Below are 25,968 nucleotides of genomic sequence, written 5' to 3' on the forward strand. Positions count from 1 at the left end.
AAATTTTGTAACCTTACTCCATTGTGATTTTATTATACTTTTTGATTATGATACGCTTATGTTATATATGTTTTGCATGTATGTTGGTATGCACTGGCCCACATGTTTAATTAAGGGCTATATGGTAATTTGAGGGCATTTTTGGTTTTAAAAAGTAGGTTCCCTTGCCAGCCCATGGTAGCATCCGGATTCCTTCAGTAGCGTGTAGAGCAGAGCATTCGTGGTCTTCCGAAGGTAGCTTGATAACCAAGTCACCGCTTCCCACTCCCGGTGCGCAGGTTAAACTTTTGAAAATTGCTCCCTTCGGATTCCGTAGGAACCCTAGTCGGGAATCGAAGAAAGAATCATCGGATCGACGGAGGAAATGAAAGCTGATGAAAAAACAGTGATGACCCTAATTAGGGCATCGAGGCCATCTTTCAGAAACGATCACGACAAGATTGCTTTCGCCGTTCATGCTACCTTTCTCGCCTCCGGCTACGTCCTCACGGCCACTGGAACCCCCGCTTTCTCCAATTCTGCTCTTTCTTCAACCTCTTCCGGTAACTGTGTCTATTCATCTTTCCTTCTTTTATCTTATGTGTGGCAAAATTTGGAACCAGGGAAAACATTGAGGCAGCTTTTGAAATAAAAAAAATTAAAAAAAGAAATTATGAAAAAGAACAGATATGGTGGATTAGGTAGAAAATTTAGTTTTTATACAGAATTGACATTTGATTTTTCTCAACAACAACTAACCAGGCCTTAATTCTCGATATTCCAAAAAGATAAAAATAAAAAATGAAAATGGATTTTTATTTACAAAAATTTGTTGTGTACATTTGGATTAAGGATTCTCTTTGGAGGAAGAATAAAAAAAAGTAGTGAATTTATTTTTCAACATATAATCTCTCTATCAAATTCTATTTAAGTTGAAAATTTTATTCTGATATAATTAAAAATTAAGAAATCATGTGTAAAATTAAATTTTTATTTTTTTGCTCACTTTTCTTGATAGTCGAACATAAAAAAGAGGATTCCTTTTTTTTTTTTTTTTTTTCTTAATGCCTTTTAAATTCTGAACTGGGCTATATAAACAGCCTACTGGGCTATATAAACAGCCTAGTAAAAGAAAGAAAAATAATGAAAATTCATTTTTTATATTTGGTTATAAAAAAGCAAGTGAATAACAAGAAGCCTTAAGTCCTGGGATCAATTACATGAATTCTTTTCGGCCAATTCACTCAAGAAGATTTTCCTCTACTAGATTAAGAGCTACCTCATTTTATGCCAGAAACAACAACTAACTCGCTCCTCCTGATTAGTACGCCACTAGACTTGCATTTCAAATGCCCAAACCATTCAAGCCACCCCTCCCGTATCTTGTCTTCAAGCAATGCTATCTCTCGTTTGTAAAAAAAGAAATGAAAATATTTGATGATGAGTTATTGTTCTTTAATTTTTTATTCTCACGTAACAAATTTTCATTCTTAAATGTATTTGATATAGAAAAAAAAATACATTGAAAAATTATTTCATTCTTATTTTATTATTTTTTTCAAACAAAAATGCTCAAATTGAGCTAGTGTGTGTTTTTGAATATGCATTTCTAGAAATTGATGTGTTTGGTGTGGGCAGATGAGGTGGGAATTGATCACTGGAACCAGCAAGATGGAGAGTATGCATTTGTCTACACAAACCCCGAAAAAGATTCAAAGAAAGTGTTGTTGAAGTGCATTGTCATGAACAATAAATTGCTAGTTGATGCTTTGTGCGAGGGTGGTTCTGAGCCTGTACATCTTGAAATCAAGTAGGGCCCCTCTCTTTGATATGTCCCTGTTTGTGCAATTGGTTAATTTTTTCTTAGTTAGATTTGTGTTTGTTGAAATTTTAATTGCGGATAATTTTTGGTGTATCTGGCAGTGTTGAGGACTATGTTGGGGAAAACAATGGGCCCAATTATGCTACACAGTTCAAGAATTTGGATAAGCTTGTGAAGAGCTTGCAAAAGGAAATATTTTCTAAAATGCATAATTTTTCAACCGGCCGTCCATCTGATAAACCTTCAAGGTATCTGTTTTTTAGCCTTGAGTTGAATGTTATATCTTTTTGCTATTTGGTACACTGACATTATATTGTTTTTGTAAGAGTACTGTTGGCCTTTTATATGTGATCATAAATGAATGTATATTCTGGCTAGAATTGTATTGGCTGAAACTGCGCTTGGGAGCATGGACGTGAGCCTTGGATTTGGATTTGGGTGGATTTGGACAAAATTCAATACAATTTTGTATCATATTTTGTCTAAATCTACACAAATCCAAATCCAAAGCCTCTCCCAAACGTAAGGTGGTAGTTATTTATTTCAGAGGAAAAAAAGGAAGAACCACCACAACATTCTCCATCTTTTCCTCCTCTGCCTTTTGCTGAACACCACTTGTTTTGTGTATGGATAATTGAGTTATTGTATTCTATAGGCATGCTATAAAGGAGCTGTGCTTTTCACACATGTGTAGGACTTGAATTTTTTTTGGCTCTAGGTAAATTTCAAAAAACACATTAAAAAGCTGGGGATAGGCCTTGTTTGCCCCCCAATATTCCAATTCTAACTGCTGTTAATTTTGGAAAAAATATTAATTTTAAGAAGATTTAAGAGGTCATTGTCTTTTTGTCAAACCTAAGGGGAGATTAGCATCTTTTGCCTTGTTTATTATAATTTAAAAAGAAGGCTTTCTACCAATTATTTGTTTTCATTTTGAACCTCTTAACAAATAAATTTTGGAGAATAATAATAATAATAAAATTTTTTAGCTTGAGAAGGTACGCATTCAAATTCATGCACTCTCATTGAAAGTTAATATACTTTCATTCGCTCTGTAAAGACTGCCTCCACCTTCTCAAACACGCAAAGCGATAAACTTGAATAAGAAAATAATAAATTTTAGCGCAATTGAAAATATTTTTTATTTTTTCTAATTTAAAATATTTGTTACTTGGGCTATGTTTTTGTTTAATTATAATTTTTTTTTTGTTGTAAAGTAGGAAAAATGTTTGTTTTGTGGTTTATGATTTATTATTTGGTAAATAGGTTTGACTTACAATATTTTGCGCATAAAACATGTGCTTACACTGGCATAGTTTGAGAAACATGCAAATGGTTGGTATTGACATTTGTGAAATTTGAAATTAAATGTTGCGGTTTTTGGGTGGATGCAAGATCTTAAATTTCAATTTCCAACTCAAATTTCGAAGCTCCAAGAGTATGGAAACTTCGATGTCAATTTTGATTTTGATTTGAAAAAATAGTGGAAATCAGTAGTAAAGCATGAAATTCTTTTATGAAACTTTAGAAATGGTTAATAAACATAATAATGTAAGCTTAAGGAGTAATATATTACAAGTTAAAAGCATCTATGTTGTGTATGAGGTGGAAAAGTTGTAATATAATAAGTGTTTCAAACATATTTGTAAGATAATGTGCATTAAACTATTCATTAATACAAATGAAATTCATAAATTATTTAAATGTTGTTTATTATACAAATAATGACAATTTAGACATGAATGGTTAAATGAAATGTTGTTGTAAGTTTATTTTTTCATATAATTTCAAAAGCCCTCATAATAATCTTTTGTTTCAATAAAAAAAAAATTAAGAGACAATCCTAAATCTCTCATTTCAATTTTGAGGAAATTTCATTCTATAGTTAAAATTTTGACAAGTTTGACTAAAATTTTGAAATTTTGACAAATTTCGAATGATTCATTCAAATTTCTAATGGAAATTATGTAAGATGGAAATTGACTGCTATTTTAATTTTGAGGGTGATGGAAACCAGAAATTACAATGGAAATTTCCACAATTTGGTGGAAATTTTAGACCATGGGTGGAAGTTAGGCTTGAATAATATAGAATTGTGTTTGAATTTTTGAGCTTAAACCATATGTGCAATGTCTAAAAAATTAAGGAGATACCCTAAAAATATTTTGGTAGCTCAATTGATAGTGTGGATTAACATACAATTGAATTTTCCTGTTTTAAGAAATGGTCTAGTGATTAATAAACTTCTTTATTACTTAGGGTTGATACAAGTCTGTGCTTAGCGTGGGGCACTGTTAGTATATTGATCACTTGACAATGTTCGAACACTTCTCTCACATACCATGGATGCATGAAACATCGAAGTATGTGGATTCTCATTATCTTATGTATTAATGAATATTTTTGATGAAGAAGATAAAGCAATAATAATGGTCAATGATGATAAAAAATCACTTCTTTACACGTGGGATGGATGGACTGTCTACAAAATTGTGTTGTGATATTGAATTGTAAAATAGAGTGATTTTGTAAATATGTAAACTAACATTCAGAAAATGTAAACACATTAGTAAAAATCATAAATAAGCTTTGTGAAAGCACTGTGTTATTAAGCATAAACTTAAAAACAGCTACCTTGAAAAGTATCATATCCTTGTGACTAACATTGAATAAGTAGAGAACTTAATATTAAGCCCTTGAGGCCTAGCTTACAGTAAAGGGTTGGGATGGGCTTGGGAGATCCAAGGTTCAAATTTTACCAATAGAAAAAACGTAACTTAATTGTTGATGCAGGTTGCTATGACAGTGGCAAAAGAAAAAAAAATGTGTAATTGCTTTTTAGCTTTTCTTTGGAGAGTGTCCTTTTCACCACAGCTTGTACTTTTCACTCAGTGATGAATTTATTTTCTTTAAAAACAAAGAAAAATGAGTAAGAAGAAGAATAGCAATAGAGTCTAAACCAATGAAATAGAGAGATTGCACATGCACAGGTGAAAACCCTTTTGTCCCAATCTACCTTTTTACCTTTTTTTTTTCTCCCCAGTACTCCAAGAAATAAACACTGTTAGTATAAAGTGTAATTTTGGCATTGGACAACTATTAGACCTGCAATACTGTATGTATCCTAGTTTTGAGCAACTAAGAAACAGCTTGTATTCTTTCTTTCACTCAGTGATGAATTTCTTTTTCTATAAAAAAAATGAAAAGTGAGTAAGAAGAATAAAAATAGAGTCTAAACCAATGAAGGAGGGAGATTGCACTTGCACTGGTGAAAACCCTTTTGTCTCAATCTACCTTTTGATTTTTTTTTTTTTTTTCAGTTTTCCAACAAATAAAACACTGTTCCATAATTAATATATATATTTGATAAAGCGTAATCTTGGCATTGGGTGACTATTAGACCCGCCATGCTGTATGTATCCTAATTTTGGGCAACTAAGAAACAACATATCCAAAAGTAAAAGTTTCCAAAATGAGAATTCTAAGGTGTATGAGTTGTATCACTCCATAAATTGAGGAATGAACACATTCATGGTAAATTAGGCATAGCGTGTGTAATGTGGGCCAAGTAATGCATGAGTGAGGAGTGAGTTGGCTATTGCTTGTGGTACTAGGTGGGGGAGGGGTAGATCCAAAATCACATAGATTGTGATTGTAGGAAGGATTTGACAGTCCTTCATTTTTAAGAGGATATTGCCTTGGTTTATGTAGAATGGTGGAAGATGTTCAGCTTGATTTGTTTGCTGCTTTGTATTAATTGTTTTGTTTTTCTATAACTTTTTTTAGAGGTTCCTTATGCTCCTGTCTTATACATCCTTCCTCTATGAATGTACTTATTCTTTTTTGATAAAAAAATGTAGAATGGTGGAAGAGGATTCATGACTCGGTGCTTGTTTGTTGTTGTATGTTTCTTGCATTGTGCTTCATTAGCCAAAAATAAAAAGTCATAAAATAGTTTAGAAAAGGCCTAAGAGAGCTTAAAACCTAAAACGATAAAAATATAAGTGGGTAGCAGTGTTGGAGTCAACAAGCAAGTTTAATGCAATTCTGCCTCTGGGGTGGGCGTGGGGGGTGGGGGGACTTATTTTTCACTTTGTTTGAAATGTTTAGAGTGTGTGGAAAGGGTCAAGGTTGACAAAATTGCCCCTTTCACATGGGATTTGGTGGAGGTTTATAAGATTTGATTGTCATATTGAATTGTAAAGTAGAAAGATCTAACAGACCACGTAAAATGAGTTTCAAGAAATACATAGTTACATACACTTGTAAAAAGTCATAAGGAGCTTTTTTGTGAAAAAATATACCCACAACTAACATCATTAATATGAAAATAACTTCTTATAACTAGTCAAAAACTTAATTCAAATTCTCTTAACTTAAAAAAAAAAACAAAAGAAAAAAACAAAAGGTTAATGACAGTTGAAAAGTGAAATGAAAAAGAAAGTGAACAGTTTCAACTGAAGACAGAGTGTGTGCTCATAGACATGCACACATGCTCTGACACAGAGAGAGACCACAACATCTTGCTTTTGGAAACAAGAAAAATGGCTTATAAACTAAACAATTTTTACAACTAAGATGTTAACTATATCAAGAGAGAGGTGCAGACAGATAGATAAATAGATGCGCTCATGTAGATACTGACACTCAAGCTAACACATGGTGGCCATCTTATCCCACTTTGAACCACAATAGTAGTGGTTTATAAATTAAATATTTTTACCAGAAACTGTAAGCTATGTCAAGAGTTTCTAGGGAGCAGGGGGTTATATGGCTATAATTGTGATCTATGTTGCATTGAACATGCATCCGTGCTTCATAGCCAGAGGTTGTGGGCAAAGTGACTGTCAACAGTACAATTTGTATTTGAATTTAATTTGTGCTATAAGAGTTTCTTAATTTATTAAGAGTTGTGTGATCCAATGACTCAGTATGATAGATTTCTAAATCAGAACATGGATATAGGTATTGAGATATACATGGTGATATAGATGTTGATATAGATTATCTGTATTTTCTTCCATCTCTAGTTCAATATTGGACTATTGGCTCATCAAACTTTATGAGTTGTATATAGATAGATAGCATAGGAATAAACACATTTGTGGAAAGTTATGTGTAGCACCTGTTGAAGATAAGATAAAGGGTAGGGCAGGTAAGATGGTTTGAACACTTGGAATGGAAGCCAAATAACGCGTATGTGAGGAGCTAGTTAATGTTAGTGTCACAAGGTGGTACAGAACAGCGGAAGATATTGCCCTGAACTTTCAGAGGATTTTTTCCTATATTGGACTGAATAGTGGAAGATGATTCATGTAGCTGACCCTACATTGTAGGACTAAGATTTGGTTGCTTTTGCTATATATATTGTTTCTAATTTTTTTTTTAAAATCTTTGCCCTGAATCTCTAATGCTTGATGATGATTCAAAGATGAAGGCAAGAGAAACTGCGGAATCTATTTTCTTTCTGTCCTTCACAATAACTTGACGGTGTATTGATATTGAAGTTTATGTATTCAAATTTCAACTATTTATATGATAGGTTACAGCAATGTTTAATAATGTGATATTTGCGGTTGACATTTGGAGTGGTTGAATGGTTTTTTATATTGATTTCTTGCATATTAAATTGTCCATTGAGGACAAAAAAAAAATCCCACATTTTTTTAATTGAATGTTCTGTGAAATTTCCCCAGTTCTAGAACAAGAGAAGAATCCAGACATAACCCAGTAGAGCCTGGTGTGGGACTTACTGAGCCTCAAGGCCCCCAAATTTATCCCTCAAGGTATTCCAAAGAAGAATGAATTCTTGTTTTAGTTGACATATACTTTTATAAATTACAAAAAACAGTGGTTGACATTTGGTTGACATTTTTTTTAGAGGAACCTTCCTATGCAATGCAAGTTTACATCATACAATATTTGTTCTAATTATTGTCTTCAGTAATCATATTTTGTTATAGCACTTACTCAACCCTAATAATATGCATCTTGATGAACTTGAATTCTCATTAATTTTATATGCCTTCTCTCTCTTCTTCTTTCTTTTTTTTTCATTTGAAAGTTTTTCGTTAGTGTTCTGTAAGCCCTTAGACGGACTGTTTTTTGTAACTTATGGTAATATTTGGTAATGATTATGTTGTTTCCTTGGATATATTAAACATTCACCATCTATATGTTCTGCTTTGTCTACAAGTAGGTAGAGTAGGCTGAGTAGCATATCCTATGGTAGGTCCCTCAGTAGGTCTGGTGATAGAGTGGCTTATCTTTGAATAATTAGTTCTTGTGTGGTCTATCATTCAGCAACAAGTAGAAAGTAGTTCTTTTGAGGTTTACCTGCAAGTTCTTTCTTCCCAAATGTGTCTACCTCCCATGGTAGATAGTAGTACTACTTCCTGTTCTGACTTTCCTAGATGTTAGTAGAAGCATAGCTGTTATTTCTCTGGTAGGCACAGCATAGAAGTTTTTGTTTCTCTTCTTTGTGGCATAGACATGGATGGGGAAGGCAACTTAAGCAAGACAACAACTGTAGATTGAAGTAATTTTCCTATAACACTATGTCAAATGGAAAGATGGGTTTTGTCATATCTCCTATGTTGAAGCTTTTGTCATTGAGTTGATATGGTGAATATCCATTGATGGCTATGCTTTTATGGTGTCTAGTTGATTTTGTTACCTTTCATTTTCTGTAAGTGTCAATTTTTGGGGGGGGGGGGGGGGGGCTAAAATTTTTGTTGGTAAAAAGAAAAATTTGTGGAGACTGGTGATTTTTTAAAATTACAAAGAAGAATGATTGTCAATTTTTCAATGTTTTTCTTTCATGGGAGGAAAGAAGATGGCTTTGAGAAGAGTTACACTTTTTTCTTTTCGCAAAATGCTAATCCATGTGTTAGAACTTTCAAAGTCCCAAAGCATTTTCTTTTGGTGAGACTGAGAGTGAATAGCTTCAGAAGGTTTTTATCTATGAAGAACCCAAACAGGGGTTCTATGATTTGTGTTCTGGAGGGAAAGGAGGCAGGGGTCCGAACGTAGTTTTTTGAGGCTATTAAGGTTAGTACAAAGTGCAACCGAGCTAACGATGATGATTGAAGGGTTATGCCAAAATTACATTGTGAAGATTTTGGCTCCACAAGTTTTTGTCATGGGGCAGTTTTCCTGACCAGCTTCCTCACGTCTGTCACGGTGTTAGGCGAGGCTTTGGTGCAAAGGAGATGGTGGAACACTAGGGAGGGGGGGGGGGTCAACGAAGGAGAGAAGATGATTGAGGCAGGGAATGAAGGGATTTGTGAAAGAGTTCCCCTAAGTTATCATCGAAATTTAAAGGGGATGTTTTTAAATGGAATAGGAACTTATTGGCCTAGAAGTGTTAATCAGGCTTGGCCCCAGACACTCATTTTCGCAAAAGTAAAAACTAAAATAAAATATAAAAAAAATTAAACAACTAAAAATTAGCCAAGGAACTGCTCTTTTAACTCTTTCCCATCATAATTCACCGAACACTTCAAATTAGCTAATTCCCTTTGACCCTTCTTCACCTTAGATTATCACCATCAAGCCTAATTTCATTTCCTCCACAACGAGGCCCAAGTTATGGAACAACCTCTGAAGTTGAAGGTCCCTTCCCATAAATTTCTTGATCTGGGGCGGGTAGAATTCCATCTCTTACCATTTGCTCTTCATTAGAAACATCATCCTCAGAAAATACTAATTCCATCCAAACCTTTTAGAGGGGGCAGTGACACATAAGATAGGTCCCCAAGGTGATCAGAAGGAGAGTTGAAGGAATATCCATACTGACCCCGAATTCGTCCAAAAGTAGCCCCCTGTCACATTCAAAATCACTACTGCCTACACAATCATCATCTGAGATGTCCACATCTCTTTCTATCCTTGTTAGTATTAGCCCTCTTACCAATTGGCTCCTCCACTATACTTAAAACACCTTTTGAATCTCCCTTAGATTTTTAAAATTTTTTTTTTCTCATATGAAGAATCTCAATTATCTTCAAGATGTTCCCTCATTTCAAAACCCATTTGCACTTGCTATGATGAACATGAACCTCGGAATTTACGCCCTTATCTGCTGAATTTCCCTCCAACCCAGCAATAAAATACTGAAGTTCATACCCACAAGAATTATAATTCTTAGAAGAAGCTCCCTCTATTTCATTCCTTCTCTTAGTGACTCCAAATTCTCTTGCTCATAATCACAAACTCCTTTATTAGTCCCAGCACGACGACAAGAGATTTGGAGAACAACCTTGTGGAATCCAAGCAGGGGTACATTGCAAATCCTGAAGGTAATTTTTCCATTTTTGTGCCTTTTCATTCTAACTCTGAATTAAGAATTTCATAAGGAGTTAGAACCTGAGGTTAATCTTAATACCTTTGACCTTTTTGGGGATGAGAGAGGAAATCAGGCTGTTTGGGAACTCCTTGATGATTTGGGTCTTAGTATGTCAATTCCTATTGGGAATAAGGTTAGGCTTAAAAAAAGAGGGCGTTGGGAAGAGGGAAAATACCACCAACAAACTGAGTAGAGAATTGATTGGATTAGCATCTTCAGTTAATTATGAGAAAGAGAGTACGTTTTTAGGGGCATTGATGAGTTTAATGAAAGCTTTTATCTTGGGAATTTAGAGGTTCAAGGGGGTTGATAATAGGAAAATTGTTAAAGAACTAGAATAGAGTCGGTCTGGATATTTTGTTTTTACACGAGACTAGGCTAGGAAATATAGATGCTCTTTTCTTTTCGAGTATTTAAGATTCTAGATTTAAAGAGTGGGTGTCTTTCCCTTTACAAAAACGTTTAGGGGGCCAAATATTGGCTTGGGATTCCAAACTTGCCTTGTTTAAAGATTGTATCTTAGGGTCTTTTTCATTGCCAGTTAGGGGAGTGGGGAGTGGTGGTTCACATCTTATTTCCTGTGCATGGTATTCTCAGAGTGAGTTTTTTCTTTTCTTTTTTTTTTTTTTTTGGGGAAGAATTGGCCAGCTTGTTTGGGCTTCATAGTCCGGGTTGGGTGGTGGGGGTGGTTTCAATGTTGTTGGAAACTTGAGGGGAAAATTTTTGGAGTTCAAGGGTGACTAATAGCATGACGAAATTCAATTTTTATTTGGGATTAGGGCCTTAAAGATGTGTCCCAGAATAAAATGGTTGTATCACTTGGGTGGCGTCTGGGGATAGACAAGCTTCGTCTCACTTTGTCATATTCCTCTACGAATGTTTGGGAAGACTTGTTGTTGGATGTTGCATAACTGGTGCTGGTTAGGCCCATTTCTGATCATTGTTTAGTTCTCTTGGACTCCAATCCAATTTGGTGGGCCCTACCACTATTTGGTTCAACGATGTATGGCTATCACATTCACGCCCTTCTTTTCAAAATAGTGTTAGAGATTGGTGGAAGGAGTGCCTTGTTCAGGGGTGGAAAGGTTTTAAAGTGATGAGAGAATTGTAGTTTGTCAAGAACAAGCTATAGGATTGGAATAAAGAGGTGTTTGGGAGTATGATGGAGAAGAAAAACAATATTTTGAATGATATCATTAGCATGGATGATTTATTGGGGGAGGAAGATAGTGTTAGAAACATAGTATTTAAAAGCGCGCCTAGGTGCGAGGCGCAGAGAGGCGAGGAGGCTAGCGCCTCATACCATGCAAGGCGAGGCGGCCTGCAAGAGGCGCAGTGAGGCGAGATGAGGCGCAGACGGGCGATAGGCATAGTGGGGCGCGCCTTGAAAAATTTGAGTCTGTTAAATGAAAGAAATAGCCAAAGCCAGAGTCTTAGCCCCCATTCAACTCAAACAAACAGGAGCCCTAGTCCTCTTCGACCCTTTGAAGCCTCACGACCCTTCTCGACTTCATCTTGCACATTCAAATCAGCAAGAGCCTTTGCGAGCCTTCGAACCAGCAGTGTGAGTTCGTATGCGAGCCTTCGAACCAGCACCGTGAGTTTGTCTTCGACATTTCGAACCAGAACGAGTCGCACGACCCTTCGTGTCTTCGTCTTCCACATTTCGAACTAGCAAGAGCCTTCGAGGGTTCGTCTGCGAGTCTTCGAACCAGCCGTGAGTTCGTCACGTCGTCGTCAACGTTTCGAACCAGCAGCGAGCTCATCTTCTTCTTCTTCTTCTTCTTCTTCTTTCTGCTGCCTGCATAGTGCTGCCTCTTTGCATTTTGCTTATGTCATGTGAGGGTGATGGTGGATTTCGGATATGTAACCCCCCAAATCAATGGATCACAATGGATTTCAAGCTTCTACGGTCTTCTTAGGATTGGATTTCGGATACAGCTTGCTCTAAAGAATTAACCCCCCCCCCCCCCCCAACAAAAAAAAAAAAGAAAAAGGATTTTCAAAAGGTTAATGATTAAGTAATTCTTATATGATCAAAATTTCTATGCCACTCATTAAAATAATATATATTCACTCTTCCCATAGTATTTTCAAGAAAGTTTTGATATATCAAATGTGACAATTTAAACTTAATTTTGATATTAAATTTTATGAGTATTATTTTAAATCATTAGAATCATTGTAATACAAATTCAAGTCGTGATTATTGTATGGTCAAATCTTCAATTATAATTAGTGCTGCTAAAATTTATCTAAGAGAATTTGGATCAATTATAAATTTGATCGCATGTGAAAATTAAAAGAGAAATGACTTAAGGGACGCAAGTTGTACTTCGGAGAATCACTTCAATGCTTATATCAAGGAAATCTTTTAAACCAGTGTCTCTCCTATGCAAACTATATTTTATTGTACTCTTTTCTTTTATACTTTGAAATCTTTCATTGTACTCTTTTCTTTTGATGTTGAACTATGTTGAATTGTCCTGGCAATTTTATTAAATTTTCAATTTTTTTATTGAATGTTTTAATATTTTAAATTCTAATATTACTAGATATTCATATGTTCTTATATCAATTACCCCAAATAGTTTTTTTACACTATTTTAATAATTGTGCGCCTTCGCCTCGCGCCGTGGCTTCAAATACCCTTTGCGCCTCGGCTAACCTCATGCCTCTGACTGCTATGGTTAGAAAGGGTCCTTCTTGCAATGAGTTGAAGGTGCTTTTGCTGAGGGGAAAGAGTAGTTGGCGCCATAAATTGAGGGTTAGTTGGGTTAAAGGGAGTGATTGTAATTCGAGGTTGTTTCGCAGGGTGGCAAATGGAAGGAGGATGAAAATTCTCATTAAGGAGTTGGAGTTAAGATTCAAGGCCACATGCAGTTTAGGGATGATATTACTAATTGTTGTGAATGGCTATATACTAGTGAATGCAAGAAAAGGTTGATGGTGAAGGGGCTTGATTGGAGCCCTATTGGGGAAGAGGCAGCAAATTAGTTGGAGCGGCCTTCTGAATTCGAGGCAGTCAGAAGGGGATGTGTTTGAGATGGATAGGGATAAGTCACTAGGCCTGGATGGTTTTAAGATGTTTTTTTTAGGATAGTTGGGAAGTTTTGATAGATGATATTAGGAGGTTCTTTGTAGAGTTCGATAATAGTGGGGTGTCAACTGTATAAGAGTATTAACTGCACTTTCATTATTATCATTCCCAAAAAAGAAAGGTCTTGAAGGTTGAAGGATTGTAGGCCAATCAATCTTGTGATTAGTGTTTATAAGGTGTTAACTGATGTTTTATCAAAAAGAATCGGAAGGGTGTTGGGGGATACGGTGTTGATGGACCAATGCTTTTGTTAAAGATGGACAAATTTTAGATGCAGTTTTGGTAGCTAATAAGAAAGTGGAGGATGTGAGGAGGAGTTTTGCAAAAGAAGGGTTTTGGGATGCTATTGTATAACTGGATTAGAGATTGCCTTGCTGTGCTAATATGTCAATTGGTTGTTAAATGGTCATCTTAGGTTTAGAGGTACTTGGGTGTTATGACAAGGGGATCCCTTATCAATTTTTTTGTGCACTTTGATGGTGGATGGTTTGAGTAGGCAGTGTTCTTCATGCTTAAGATCTAGGGGTGAGTGGTGGCATTTTGATCTGGCGGGAGGAGATGGAGGTGTCTTATCTTTGGTTCTTGAATGTCACTATTTTAGTGTTGAGAAATTCCACAAGGTCCTTACTTCGTTAGGATTTTTGAGAAGATTTCGGCATTGAAGATAAATTTGTCGAGGATTGGTTTGGTGGGTATCAATTTGAGCAATAGGGAGTTAGAGTGTTTTAGATCTCTTCAGCTTGACCTTCCTTTTGGGGGTTATCTTTTGTTTGACTCACATGAATGGTTGGGATGCAAATTTGGGTATTTGATGTTTCTTTTGAGAATCCTTGGAGGTTTATTTCACAAGTTTGTCCTTTTTTTTCCCCCTCCCATCCACTTTTTGGGAAGATATTTGGTTGGGGGATTTTGCCTTACCTAGTATTTTCTTTTGTTTTCATCGCCTTTCCATTGTCCATGATGCCGGTATCTCATCTTTTTTGATCTCTAGTGATAATAATTCTACTTGGAATTTCATTTTTGAAGAAATTTTGATGATTGGGAGGTAGAGGAGATCTATTCTTTGTCTCTCTAATGGAGGAGTCTCACCCTTCAATGAGAGGGATGTTTGAGTTTGGAAATTGGATTTGTTGAGAGTCCTTTTCTTGTAGACCCTTCTTTGATCATCTGATTAGATCTAACATGTCTTTTTTGAACTGTTGTTGTATTTGGAAGGTGAAAGTTCCTTTGAAGATTAAATCATTGATTTGGTTGGTGTTTCCTAATTGAATCAACACCAACTCCATTGCAGTGTGGGAGCCCTTCAAAGGCACGATCTCCTTCTTTTTTATTTTTTGCGCCTTAACAATTTAGAGAACCTTTCATATCTTTTTTACACTGCTCATTTACCAGGCTCATTTACCAGGCACGTATGGAGCAGGTTGCCTGGACTCTCTGAAAAAATTGGGTTTGTCCGAAGACAGTGGAAGGTCTTTTGATTATTTCTTTCTAGGTTTTTGGAGAAGTAAGAGTAAGGATGTTTTTCATTCGTGTGGATATGCTTTGTTTGCTGTTTTGTGAGGGGTTTGATTCAAATGGAATCTGTGCATGTTTAATAGAATTAGGTTGAATGGATCTTTGTTTTGGGATAGGATAGATATATCAAGTCATTTAGGCTTTTGCAGCAGGTTGTTTTTAGGGAGACCTGTTTTTCGGATGTCCAGTGGGTTGGTAGGCCTTATTATCTTGATTGTCTTTTGTACACCGTTGGCTTTTATATTGTAGGAAAATTTCGTATCCATTCTTCATTTACATTCCTTTTTCTTCTAATAACATATTTTCTTTTTCTATCAAAAGATAAAAAAAAAGTTGTGAGATCTCTTTGTTATTAGTCAAATTCTTAAACATAAACAAATTAGGTTGCAGCGCAATGGGTGGGATGCTAATGTTGGAACTAGAGTTTTTGTGAAAGTCTCTAGAAGTTCATTGTGCAAATTTCATCTCTTCTTTCTCTCTCTGTATTAAATATGAAGTGGAGAACGGTTCGCAGGTTTGTTTTTTAGGAAAATTTGTGTAGGAGAGTGTTTTATTTTTATTGCTTTTTCCTTCTCCCTTTTGCCTCCACATGTCAAATTGCACCTATTCATCCTTCTGGGGATTGTGTTTCTGGGTATTTTGACTTCAGAAGGAATATTAATGATGGGAAGACTGAGCAGCTTTCTTTGCTTAATGGATTCTCTTCGACCTTCCTACACAGTGGATGTTAGGATTTGGACTGTGGACACTTTTTACTCTCAGGTAAATATTTTTGTATTTGATTTGTTTGTCTTATCCTTCTCCTCTCGCCAATTGTCATGGAAGGCTAAGGTAACCTTTAATGTTTAAGGCTTTTTTGTGGACAGCTAGTCTTAATAGGTTAGCATAAACAATCTGTTGCAGAGTAGAGGATCTTGTAAGGTTTTGACTCCTGGCATGTGTTGTGATAATGATGAGTCTCGTGCACACTTAGTTTTGCATTGCTCTGTGGCTTGAAATTTATGTAATATTCTTTTTTGTTTGTTTGGTGAGAGTGGAGTATGCCTAGTTTTAAAGGTCTTATTATTGATGCTGTTTAGAGGTTTTTGGGAGGTGTAAGGATGCAAGGAGATTGTGGGAGAATGCAATCTTTGCTGTTTCTTGTGGTTGGAGTAGAATGCTTGCTTTTCTCAAGATCATTATTAAATTGTTTATTTATATTTATTGTTGCCTCAAGAAAAGAAGAGAACTAGTTGGTATGCTGCAAGAATATGTAGATGTGTTAGTGGTCATATCAAGATATGCTTGGAGTGAGTGCTGATATTGTCGCACATAGCTTACCTCTTAATCCAAGATGCTAAAAAGTTGAGCATGAGTTGAGAAGAATAAAAGTGGATATGTTGTTGAAAATCAATTAGGAGGTTAAAAAGTAGTTTGAAGTCAGATTGTTTTTTGAAGTATCCAAATATCCAGTGAACTTATTCCCGCACTAGAGGAGGATGGGAAGGTTATAATATGTGTTGATTATAGAGATCTAAACTGAGCAAGCCCCTTTCCCACAGATGTCCTGGTAATCAGCTCAACAAAACATTCTATATTTTTGTCTATTATTGGATTCTTTTGGTAGATCAAATTGGCATGATTGGGAGAAAGCTACTTTCATCACACTTTGGGGCACTTCTTGTTACAAGGTAATGCCCTTTGGCTTAAAGAATGCAGGGGCAGCATATTAGAGAGCTATGGTCATACCTTTCCACAACATGATGCATAAAGAATAGAAGTATGTATGATATAATGGCAAAAATATCAGTTTGGTGAAGATTGCATTGTGCTTTTAAGAAAGCTTTCAGAAATTCGAGCTCAAGCTCAATCTGGCAAGATGCGTATTTTGGGTCACCTTTGGAGAGCTGTTAGAGCTTGTGATTAGTGAAAATGGAATTGAGGTTGATTTTGATAAGTTGACAGCTATCCAGGAACTGCCCATTCCACAAATTCAGGAGGAGATTAGATATTTCTAGGGAGACTAGACTATATTGTCAATTCCTTTCACAAGTATCTGCCCCTTGCTAACCCATCTTAAGCTCATGAAAAAATAACCTAGAACGTTAGAATGAGGAATGCAGACCATGTAGCGTGACCTGTTCATCAATGAATTAGTGTCTTGAGTCAGTTTGATAACTCTAGATGAAGAGGGAAGACATTCTATTGTGTAAGCAAGAAATTTACAAACTATGAAGCCAAGTATTCATTTCTAGAGCAAACATGTAGTGATTTGTATTAATGAATTAGTGTCTTGAGTCTGTGTGATACCTCTATATGAACAGGGCAGACTTCTACTATATAAGCAAGAAATTTACGAACTATGAAGCCAACTATTCATTTCCAGAGCAAACATGCTGTGTGCTGGCATGAGCAGCCAATTGATTGAACATCAGATGGACTCGATAAAGTGTGTATTAAAGAAACTTGCACCATCAAGAAGGGTGGCTAGAGTCGCTAGATGACTGGTATTGCTCAAGAGGATAATATGATCTATGTCACATGGAAGGGCATGAAGGGATTGATTGTTTAAAGGAAAGGTAAAAAAAAAAAAAAAAATCTTAAAATGAATGCGACAATAGAGCGTGAAAGTAAAGACAATTTAATCCTTTCAAGTTTCTTCTGAACTTTGAAAGCTCGTAAAGAATTCTATTCAATTTTTAAAGGAAAGGTAATATAAATGAATTTGAACAATACTTAACATACATTTGACGACTGAGCTGGGAAGTGGGTTTATTGCTTTCTTTTGGGATTTCTTGAGATGAGATGAGATGAAATTTGTGTGCTTGTGTTGCCAGAGGATTCAATGCAAAAACAGGAGGTAATTAAAATAACTTGAGTAAATTAAATTTCATCATGATTGACTTTGAGATAATTCAAGCCTAATTAGGTATTTGTGGAGTCGGTTTGCAGGGGATACTAATATCTTTCAGTAGCATAATTGTACTCCTGAACTCAACTTTGATTGCATAGGCTGATGGGCTAGCTAAGTTTTTAGTTAAATGGTAGTATTTGGTGAAACCAATCCCAGGACATATAACAAGTTATTGGCGACTCAATAGAACTATAATCTCACCACTATTTTCTATTGTCCTCGATTGCCTTTCCATTGAGGTGTTGGAAACCCTGATTCACATGTTGCGTCACTCCTCCAGTTGAAACATAACTTGACCTTGAGTTGCCAAGCAGGCAAAACACTAGCTAACATCTTCTATCAAAACACACACGCACACACTAGCTAACATTACTTGAATTGAAGTAGACACACACATCAGATTACATTATTCGAGTTGAAGCTTATTTATGATTTTTTGGATTGGATTTTAAGATTGGCTCATAGAATCACAGAATAATATTTACAATCAAAAGGGGCTGTCAGTCTACCTTTTTAAGAATCTATGTAATTGCAAAGCTGACAATTGGATAGAAATTAGGAAAATGAAAATCTTCTTAATGATATTATCTAACTGCATGCCTAAATTTTAGGGACTAAAAAAAATATTATTGAGTTATGCCTTTTTATTGTAAAAGCTATATTTAATCAATAATGAAGCAAAGGTGCTTTTGTGATTACCTTTTTTAAAATAAATGAGGAAAAATATATTTAAGAGAGCTAGAAGAAAAAGAAGGATTGAGTAAGAGACTGTGTCAGAGGAAGAAACGATTATGATTGAAGATATGTGAAAATAAAATCATACCAAGCTTTGATCTATGAGGGGGTGAAATTGATGGACTGACATCAATCCAAAAATAGAGAAAATTTGGAAGAGAAAAGTGATCTTTGATAAAGTGAGGTTGTATGAGTTTATCTCTACTATGTTCTGATAAAAGGTTTTATTTTTCCCTGCCATGTCATGCTACCCCAATTTATGCTTTTATTAAAATGGGCATTTTTTCTTTATTTTTAAGGCACATATTTTGACTTAAAATTTTTATTTGGTTGTGATTTTGAAATAAATAAAAGCAGTCTACCAAGTGAAATCTTAAGAGATTCAATTTGTTATATTTTTTATTGAAATTTTATGATGCGTAGAGGCATATGATCCCAAAGATCGCATGATCCTAAGTCTCAAATTTAGATCCCATAAGGATTTTATTGTTGAAAGATTTATATTGAGTTTCGAATCTCTTTTTAGTTTTTTTTCCCCTCTGATTTTCTTTTATTTTTCTTCTATGAGGATCTTGCCATAAAAGAAAAAAGTGAGTCAAGTAATCTTGTGATTTCTGGATCGTATGTTAAGATCCTGAAATTTGGATTTTCTCAACATTGATTCAGACTGGTCTGGTTTTTTGTGATCTTTAGCTTTCAGCTGGAGGTTGCAATGAGGAGGGCTCAATTAGCAACCCTTCCTTTTTTGTTTTCTTGCCTCCATTCCCCTGCTTCCGCTTCTGGAGGAGTGACGGTAGTGACTTCTTCTTCTTCTGTCGCCGCAACCCCTTTTTTGTCCTTTTCATGTTTCTGTTTCTGCTCCTGCTCCTCAGGGCAGAACATTAAAAAAAAAAAAAAAATCAATTTCAACTTTCTGAGTTTGCAAATTATGGGTTGAGACATTGAGTGGCAAGGAAGGAACTGGCAGTTTGATGGCAATGGAAATGGTTAAGGCGGTTTTAAGTTTAAATCGTGAACACAACATTAATCTGGAGCTCACAGACAAAACACTGACAGCTATGTAAAATTAGAGTTTTGTTCCGGCACAACTTGATGTAAGACCAAAGTCCAAGAATTTGCTTTTTATTCAACTCCTAACAAAACTAGTATAGGGAAGCCATTTATAGACTTGCAATGCTTGAGCAATATGAAAACTAATTTTGAAATTTGGAATACATGAAAATACTGCTTACCAAACTATTCAAATCATAAAGACATTATCCAAATAAATGTACCCATTAAATTAAAAAAAATTAATTCCTGTTCAGACTATATTGCTAGAGGCTATGCTAAATTCAGCCAACATTGTTGCTATCTTCAGCTTTTTTTTTTTTCCTTGTGAAGCATTTTATTTAGTTATCTTCCTTTTCTAGACTAAAGTTCCTAAATTCTATCATATCTTATGAACTTGTACGTGAAAGAATCACACGCCATAATCAAGATTAGCTTCTTTTTTTTTTTGTTTTCTTTTTGGGGGGTTGGGGGAGGCTTAACCTTTGCATTTTTGATAAGCTTCACAACCATATTTCACTATATTTTTAACCTTTCTTTGAGAGAGAGAACATTCAAAGCCAAAAGAATGCTAAAACTTGTATTTGTAAGTGAAGCTATTTGAAGGGAGGGAGGCTTCACCTTCGCTTCAGAGCCAAAAGGATGCTACATAGCAAATGATTGACCAAAACCAGTTAAAACTTGTATTTGTAAGTGAAGCTATCTGAAGGGAGGGAGGCTTCACCTTTGCTTGCAACCATATTTGCTAAACTTATATTTGTAGGTGAAGCCATTTGAAGGGAGGGAGGCTTCACCTTTGCTTCAGAGCCAAAAGGATGCTATATAGCAAACGATTGACCAAAACCAGCTAAAACTTGTATTTGTAGGTGAAGCTATCTGATGGGAGGGAGGCTTCACCTTTGCTTGCAACCATATTTCACAATTTATTTAGAGGGAGGGAGAGAGAAAGCCTTCACCTTTGCATTTTGAAAAACTTCACAACCATATTTCACTTTATTTTCATCCTTTCTTTCTAAAAATAGAGAAAAATGGATAAGAGCAACACAGAGGAAAAAAAAAAAAAAAATTCAAAGCCAAAAGAATGTTACATACTGAATGATGATCTTTATTAGTTAATTTTGTTTGAGCAAAACTAGCTAAACAACAAGAACAAGAAGTTTTAAGTCCCACTAGGTGGGGTCGGTTACATGAATTCTTTTCCGCCTATTCACCAGATCTAGAGCATTTTCCTCTATTAGATTAAGGGCTATTAAATCCTTTCCTCACTACCTCATTCAAAGTTATTTTAGGCCTACCCCTACCTATTTTCATGCCGAACACAATAACTAACTCACTCTTCTTCACGGGTGCTCTACTTGGCTTACAATTCAAATGCCAAAATCATCTAAACTGTCCCTCCCTTATCTTGTTTTCAATTGATGCTATGGATAAATTATTACGTATATGCTTATTTCTTAATTTAATCTTTTAAAACCACTTATCCACCGTAACATTCACATCTTAGCAACTTTTATTTTTTGTACATGCTATTTCTTAATTTCCTAACTTTTTGAGCCATAAAACATAGCTGACCTTATAGCTGTCTTATAAAACTTTTATTTTAATTTTAAGGGCATTCTTCGATCACACAACATACCTAACGCACTCCTCCATTTTTCTCAGCCTGTTTTAATTCTATGTACTACATCTTCAATTTCCCCTTCAACCTGCATAATAGATCCAAGATATCTAAATCTATCAGTGATTAATCTCTTGATTATCAAGTTTAATCTTCTCTTTTTTGCTACTCTTTACATTTCTTAAAATTAAAGTTCATATGTTCAGTCTTATTCCTACTTATCCTAAACCCTTCAAACTTTAATGTGGCTCTCCAAAGTTTTAGCTTAGATTCTACTCCGTTCTTACTATCACCAATCAACATACACCAAGGGATCTTATTTTGGACAGTCTTAGTTAGTTCATTTATTACTAAAGTTAAATGATAAGAACTCAAAGTAGAACCTTGATGTACACTTATTGTAATTGGAAAATCTTTAGATTCACCTCCTACAATGCTAATGCTACTCACAACTCTATCATATATATCCTTAATGACCTCTGTATATTTACTGCAAACTTCCTTCTTTTTTGTAAGACCCACCAAAAAACTTCCCTAGGTACTCTATCATAAGCCTTCTTTAGGTTAATAAAATCATATGCAAGCCTCTCTTCTTTTTCCTAAACTTTTCTCCATTAAACTTCGTAAAAGATAAATAGCTTCTGTTGTTGATCTCCCAGACATAAAATCAAATTGATTTTTTGCAATCTTCATTTCTAATCTTATTCTGTGTTCAATTACCCTTCCCAATAATTCATTGTATGACTCATAATCTTAATTCCATGATAGTTATTACAATTTTGAATATCGCCTTTGTTTTTGTACAAAGGTACTAAGGTAGGTACTTTTCTTCCATTCTTCTGGCACTTTCTTGGTTTTTATAGTAGTGTTGAATAGATTAGGTAACCGAATAATTCCTTTATCCCCTAAACATTTCCAAACTTCAATTGGTATTTTATTTGATCCTATAGATTTCCAAACATTTCCAAACATTTCATCTTTTTAATGCCATCTTAACTTCAAGGATTCTAATTTTGCAAAGAAATCTTCTATTTTTTATGTTCTCTTCATTTGCCACTTCCATGTTCAATCTTTCGTTTAACTTTCATTAAACAACTTATCTAAGTATGCCCACCACCTCTCTTTTATGTCTTCTTTTCTAATTAAGACATTATCATTCTCGCCCTTTATAAAATTTTACATCACCTAAATCTTTGCATATTCTTTCTCTAGCTCTAGCAAGCTTGTAAATGTATTTTTCTCCTTCTTTTGTATCTAGTTTAGTATATTTAATATCATAAGCTCTATGTTTAGCTTCGCTAATAGTTTTTTTTGCATTTTTTTCTCACTTCTTTATATTTTTCAAGATTTTATATATTTTTACTATTTTGCCAACTTTTATACCAATTTATTTTTGTCTTAATGATTTTTTGAACTTCTTGATCCCACTACCAACTTTCTTTACGACCCGAGTATCTATCTTTGGACTCACTTGAAACTTCTTTTGCTATGCTTACGGTAGAATTTGCTATTCTATTCCAAATATTATTTACATCAACCTTATCCCCTATTGTCTAATCACACTCTTTGTTCATTTTATCTTTAAATTTTACCATATTATCTCCCTTCAAGTTCTACCATCTAGTTCTCTTGTGTTGATTTATGCTACTCATTTTCTTCCATTTTTTATTAAGACTATATGTTGTGTATCCAAACTTTCACTTGGAATAACTTTACAGTCCTTACAAGATAGATCATTTCTTTTCTTAGTTAATACATCTATTTGGCTTTTATTATACCTACTCTTAAAGGTTATTTAGTGTTCTTCTCTTTTTATAAAGCAAGTATTCAACATAATCAAATCGTAAGACATGGCAAAATCTAAGATTGTATCACCGGCCTCATTTTTATCTCCATATCCATGGCCTCCATGTATCCTCTCATATCTTAAATTATGCTTTTGAATGTGATAATTCAAATAAGCTCTTATGAATGTCTTTTCAGACATTGGTATCTCTCGTAAAATATTATCCATATCTTTTCAAAATTGTCTTTTAAGATTTTCTGCTAAGCCTATTTGAGGAGCATACGTACTAATGATGACGTTCGCTATCTCCAAGCCTAAAGCTATCCTGATTTTAATAGCAAAATTAGCTAATGTATCTGTTTCTTTAGTTTACATACCTGGACACACATTCCCTATCTGTCCAGAATAAATGTTACGTCATGAATCTAGCAATTTTCGTGGAAAGCGTTGTGATTTATGATCTATACTGAACTGGTCATCTGTTCAAATTTTGTGGACATCTGTGATCCATTAAAAATAATTTATTGATTCACACTGCTACTAATCTGATCTCCACTATTTTATGCCATATTGGAACTTATCTGTGCAACTGTTTGAGTCGCTTTTGTGTGGTGTTGTTGCTGTAGAGTTGTATATCCTCCTGTTTATCCACTTGGTAGCAGTGATCTTTTACCTGGTCCTGGCGCTGGGATGTACCCTATCAGGTTCTTTAATATGACCAAGAAATTGTTCAGCATTTTAACCTTTTATTCAGTTTCTTTGGTTATCCAGATTTTTTTTTTTTTTTACTAATCGCAGTTTCAAAATGTGTTGATTTCTACATTTGTTTCAACTGTCTTATAGGGGTGATTTTGGCAGGGGAGGTGGCATGCTTCTAGGTGCGTGATGTTAGCAGGTGTTTTATCTCTGAGGATGACCACCTGAAACATTTTTCTAATATTGAAAAGGTTTTCATTGTGTGAAAGCAGGACCTAATGATCCTAGTTGGTTTGGAGGGATAGGTGGAGGACCTACTTTACCTGGACCACCGTGAGTCTCTCTCTCTCTCTCTCTCTCTCTCTCTGAAATGTGCACAGAGAGTCAGAGACATTTTGATGAGTTATATTAAGACGGTCCTAATTTTGATTGGATGGACTGAAACAGAATTATCCCACCAGGCGTTCGTTTTGATCCCTATGGTCCACCTGGTGTTCCTGGTTTTGAGCCTCAACGATACACTAGGTATTTGAAATGTTAATTTTTTTTTAATTTCTTTATTTCTGCTAATTAGACTACTTATCTGTACTAAATGAGAGAATGTGAGACTTAATGACCTTGATGTTGCACAATACTCGGTATTGTGATTACTAGATGCTTTAGAGGCTCTTTGCGAAGCCTAAAAATGTGGTTAGTGGCTTTGGTTCTAGTGAGATGATTGTGGTTGGTTATGCTCATTAGTTATACATTACAAATTTCAAATTCTCTTTCACAAAATTTCACATCTTTGAAATCCAAATTTCTCTGGTTGCCTGTATATAGTGAGTATCTTTTTGATTTTTTGGAACTTGCATTCTGTGCTTGCCTCCAACTCCCCATAATTAAATTAATTCCTGGCATATCGGATGGTGTTTGAACTCATGAATTAGTTCACTGCAATCACTGGAAAATATGAAGTTCGAGTGATGTGCTCTATTTCATCTCTATTTCATCATTCAGGTTTACAGCTTTGGCTGTTGAACAAGGTGAACTGCTATAGCTTGGAACTATCAAACCTTTGCCAATGTTTTGGGTGAATATGATAAATGTGGTTTTGAAAATATTAACCTGGGTAGTAAGGGATTTTCCATGGAGCTCAACTTTCTTATGCATATTGTATGTGAACTAGAATTTTGTCCTCAAGATTTTGATCAGTCACCAGACCTGCACACACACACACACTCACACACGAACGAAATCATTCTTAGTTCCTGCATTTGACTCTGTTTTCTTGAAATATTTGTTGTGCAGGAATCCACAGAGACCTGCAAGGGGAACTCATCCAGACTTGGAGCATTTTGGTAGTGGGTCTGATTATATATAGTGCTTCCCCTTTCTCTCTCCCCTCCCTGCCCTGTTGCTTTTTTTTTTTTTGACCTTCCGTTCTTCCCTGCACCCCTCCATGTGGAAGGAAAAGGCAAAAAACATAAAGAATGGCTGGTTCTTCTTCAAAGTCTCTTGCTTATAGGATGTTCGATATATATGTATTTTGCAAATAAAAAAGGTGTTCTATTAGCCATTTTAGATTGGGTGCAGCATTTTGATTAAGGGTTCTGCCGCAAATGGAGCATCTTTGTGCTGAAAGCCTCTCTTTCTGCTCTCGTCTGCTGCGGCAAATGCAGAGAGGCTGCTTAGCAGGATAAGTTGAGGGCTCTTACGCTTCTGCTGGAGTCGGGAGGATGTAAATTTTAAGCCTTCAAATTTGTGACTTGTAAATTTCTATTTTAAGCGTTTATTAAAATTTGGTGTGCAGTGGTCATCAATATTTTGGTTGAGGTTCTATTGATATTTTGTTTTGTTTGATGCAATAATAACTCCACATTTATACGGGATTTTTTTTTTTACGATGACTGCTGCTCTCTTGTAAATTATAGAATGTTAAAAGAGCATTTTTTTTTTTTTTCTGTACTTCTGCACTATTGATTTATTGATTTGGTGAGTGATTTTATTTTCATAATATGAGTTTTATCATTTTTCAGAGTCTTGCATTTTCAATGCCATGCGTTTTTATTTTTATTTTTCCCATTTATTTGTTCTTATATTTGTCCAATGCTATGTTGGATGATTGGCCACTTTAGGTCCCATTTGTCAAATGGATGTTAAGGTAACATTTGGACTAAGGATTTTATTTCAGAAAAAAAGAGCATGTTTTTAACATTAAATGTTAGAATTAGGGATTTGATAAAAACTATGGGTCTTTCATGGATTTTAAAAAATTCTAGAGCATTTTTAGGTTCAGTTTGGATCAAAACAAAGCAAGGGTAAAATTTGTTTTTAATTGTACTTTATTTTTCTATATTAAATCTTAATAAATGTTTTAAAATGATTAAATAGGAAAAAAATAAATATTAATAATATATAAAATTAAAATTTTCTTTATGAATTTGA

General features: G+C 34.9%; 1 protein-coding gene across 1 annotated transcript; it reads left to right on the forward strand.

Moving 5' to 3' along the window:
- Positions 1-150: 150 nt before the first annotated feature.
- On the forward strand, positions 151-25,321 carry LOC131159516 (probable proteasome inhibitor). The gene is made up of 9 exons (XM_058114493.1): positions 151-542; positions 1,618-1,789; positions 1,903-2,049; positions 7,498-7,587; positions 23,472-23,549; positions 23,689-23,723; positions 23,814-23,874; positions 23,989-24,066; positions 24,832-25,321. Exons 1-9 carry the CDS (start codon positions 365-367, stop codon positions 24,902-24,904), a joined length of 912 nt encoding a protein of 303 aa, XP_057970476.1. The 5' UTR covers positions 151-364; the 3' UTR covers positions 24,905-25,321.
- Positions 25,322-25,968: the final 647 nt, after the last annotated feature.

Source organism: Malania oleifera, chromosome 7, assembly GCF_029873635.1.
Source record: "Malania oleifera isolate guangnan ecotype guangnan chromosome 7, ASM2987363v1, whole genome shotgun sequence".
NCBI classification, from domain to species: Eukaryota; Viridiplantae; Streptophyta; class Magnoliopsida; order Santalales; family Ximeniaceae; genus Malania; species Malania oleifera.

Excerpts from the sequence above, each read along its gene's own strand:
- LOC131159516 (XM_058114493.1), top strand. The coding sequence starts at position 365 with ATGAAAGCTGATGAAAAAACAGTGATGACCCTAATTAGGGCATCGAGG. Across the intron at positions 1,790-1,902 it reads CCTGTACATCTTGAAATCAA|TGTTGAGGACTATGTTGGGG; the intron begins GTAGGGCCCCTC and ends TGTATCTGGCAG. Across the intron at positions 23,875-23,988 it reads CCTACTTTACCTGGACCACC|AATTATCCCACCAGGCGTTC; the intron begins GTGAGTCTCTCT and ends GGACTGAAACAG.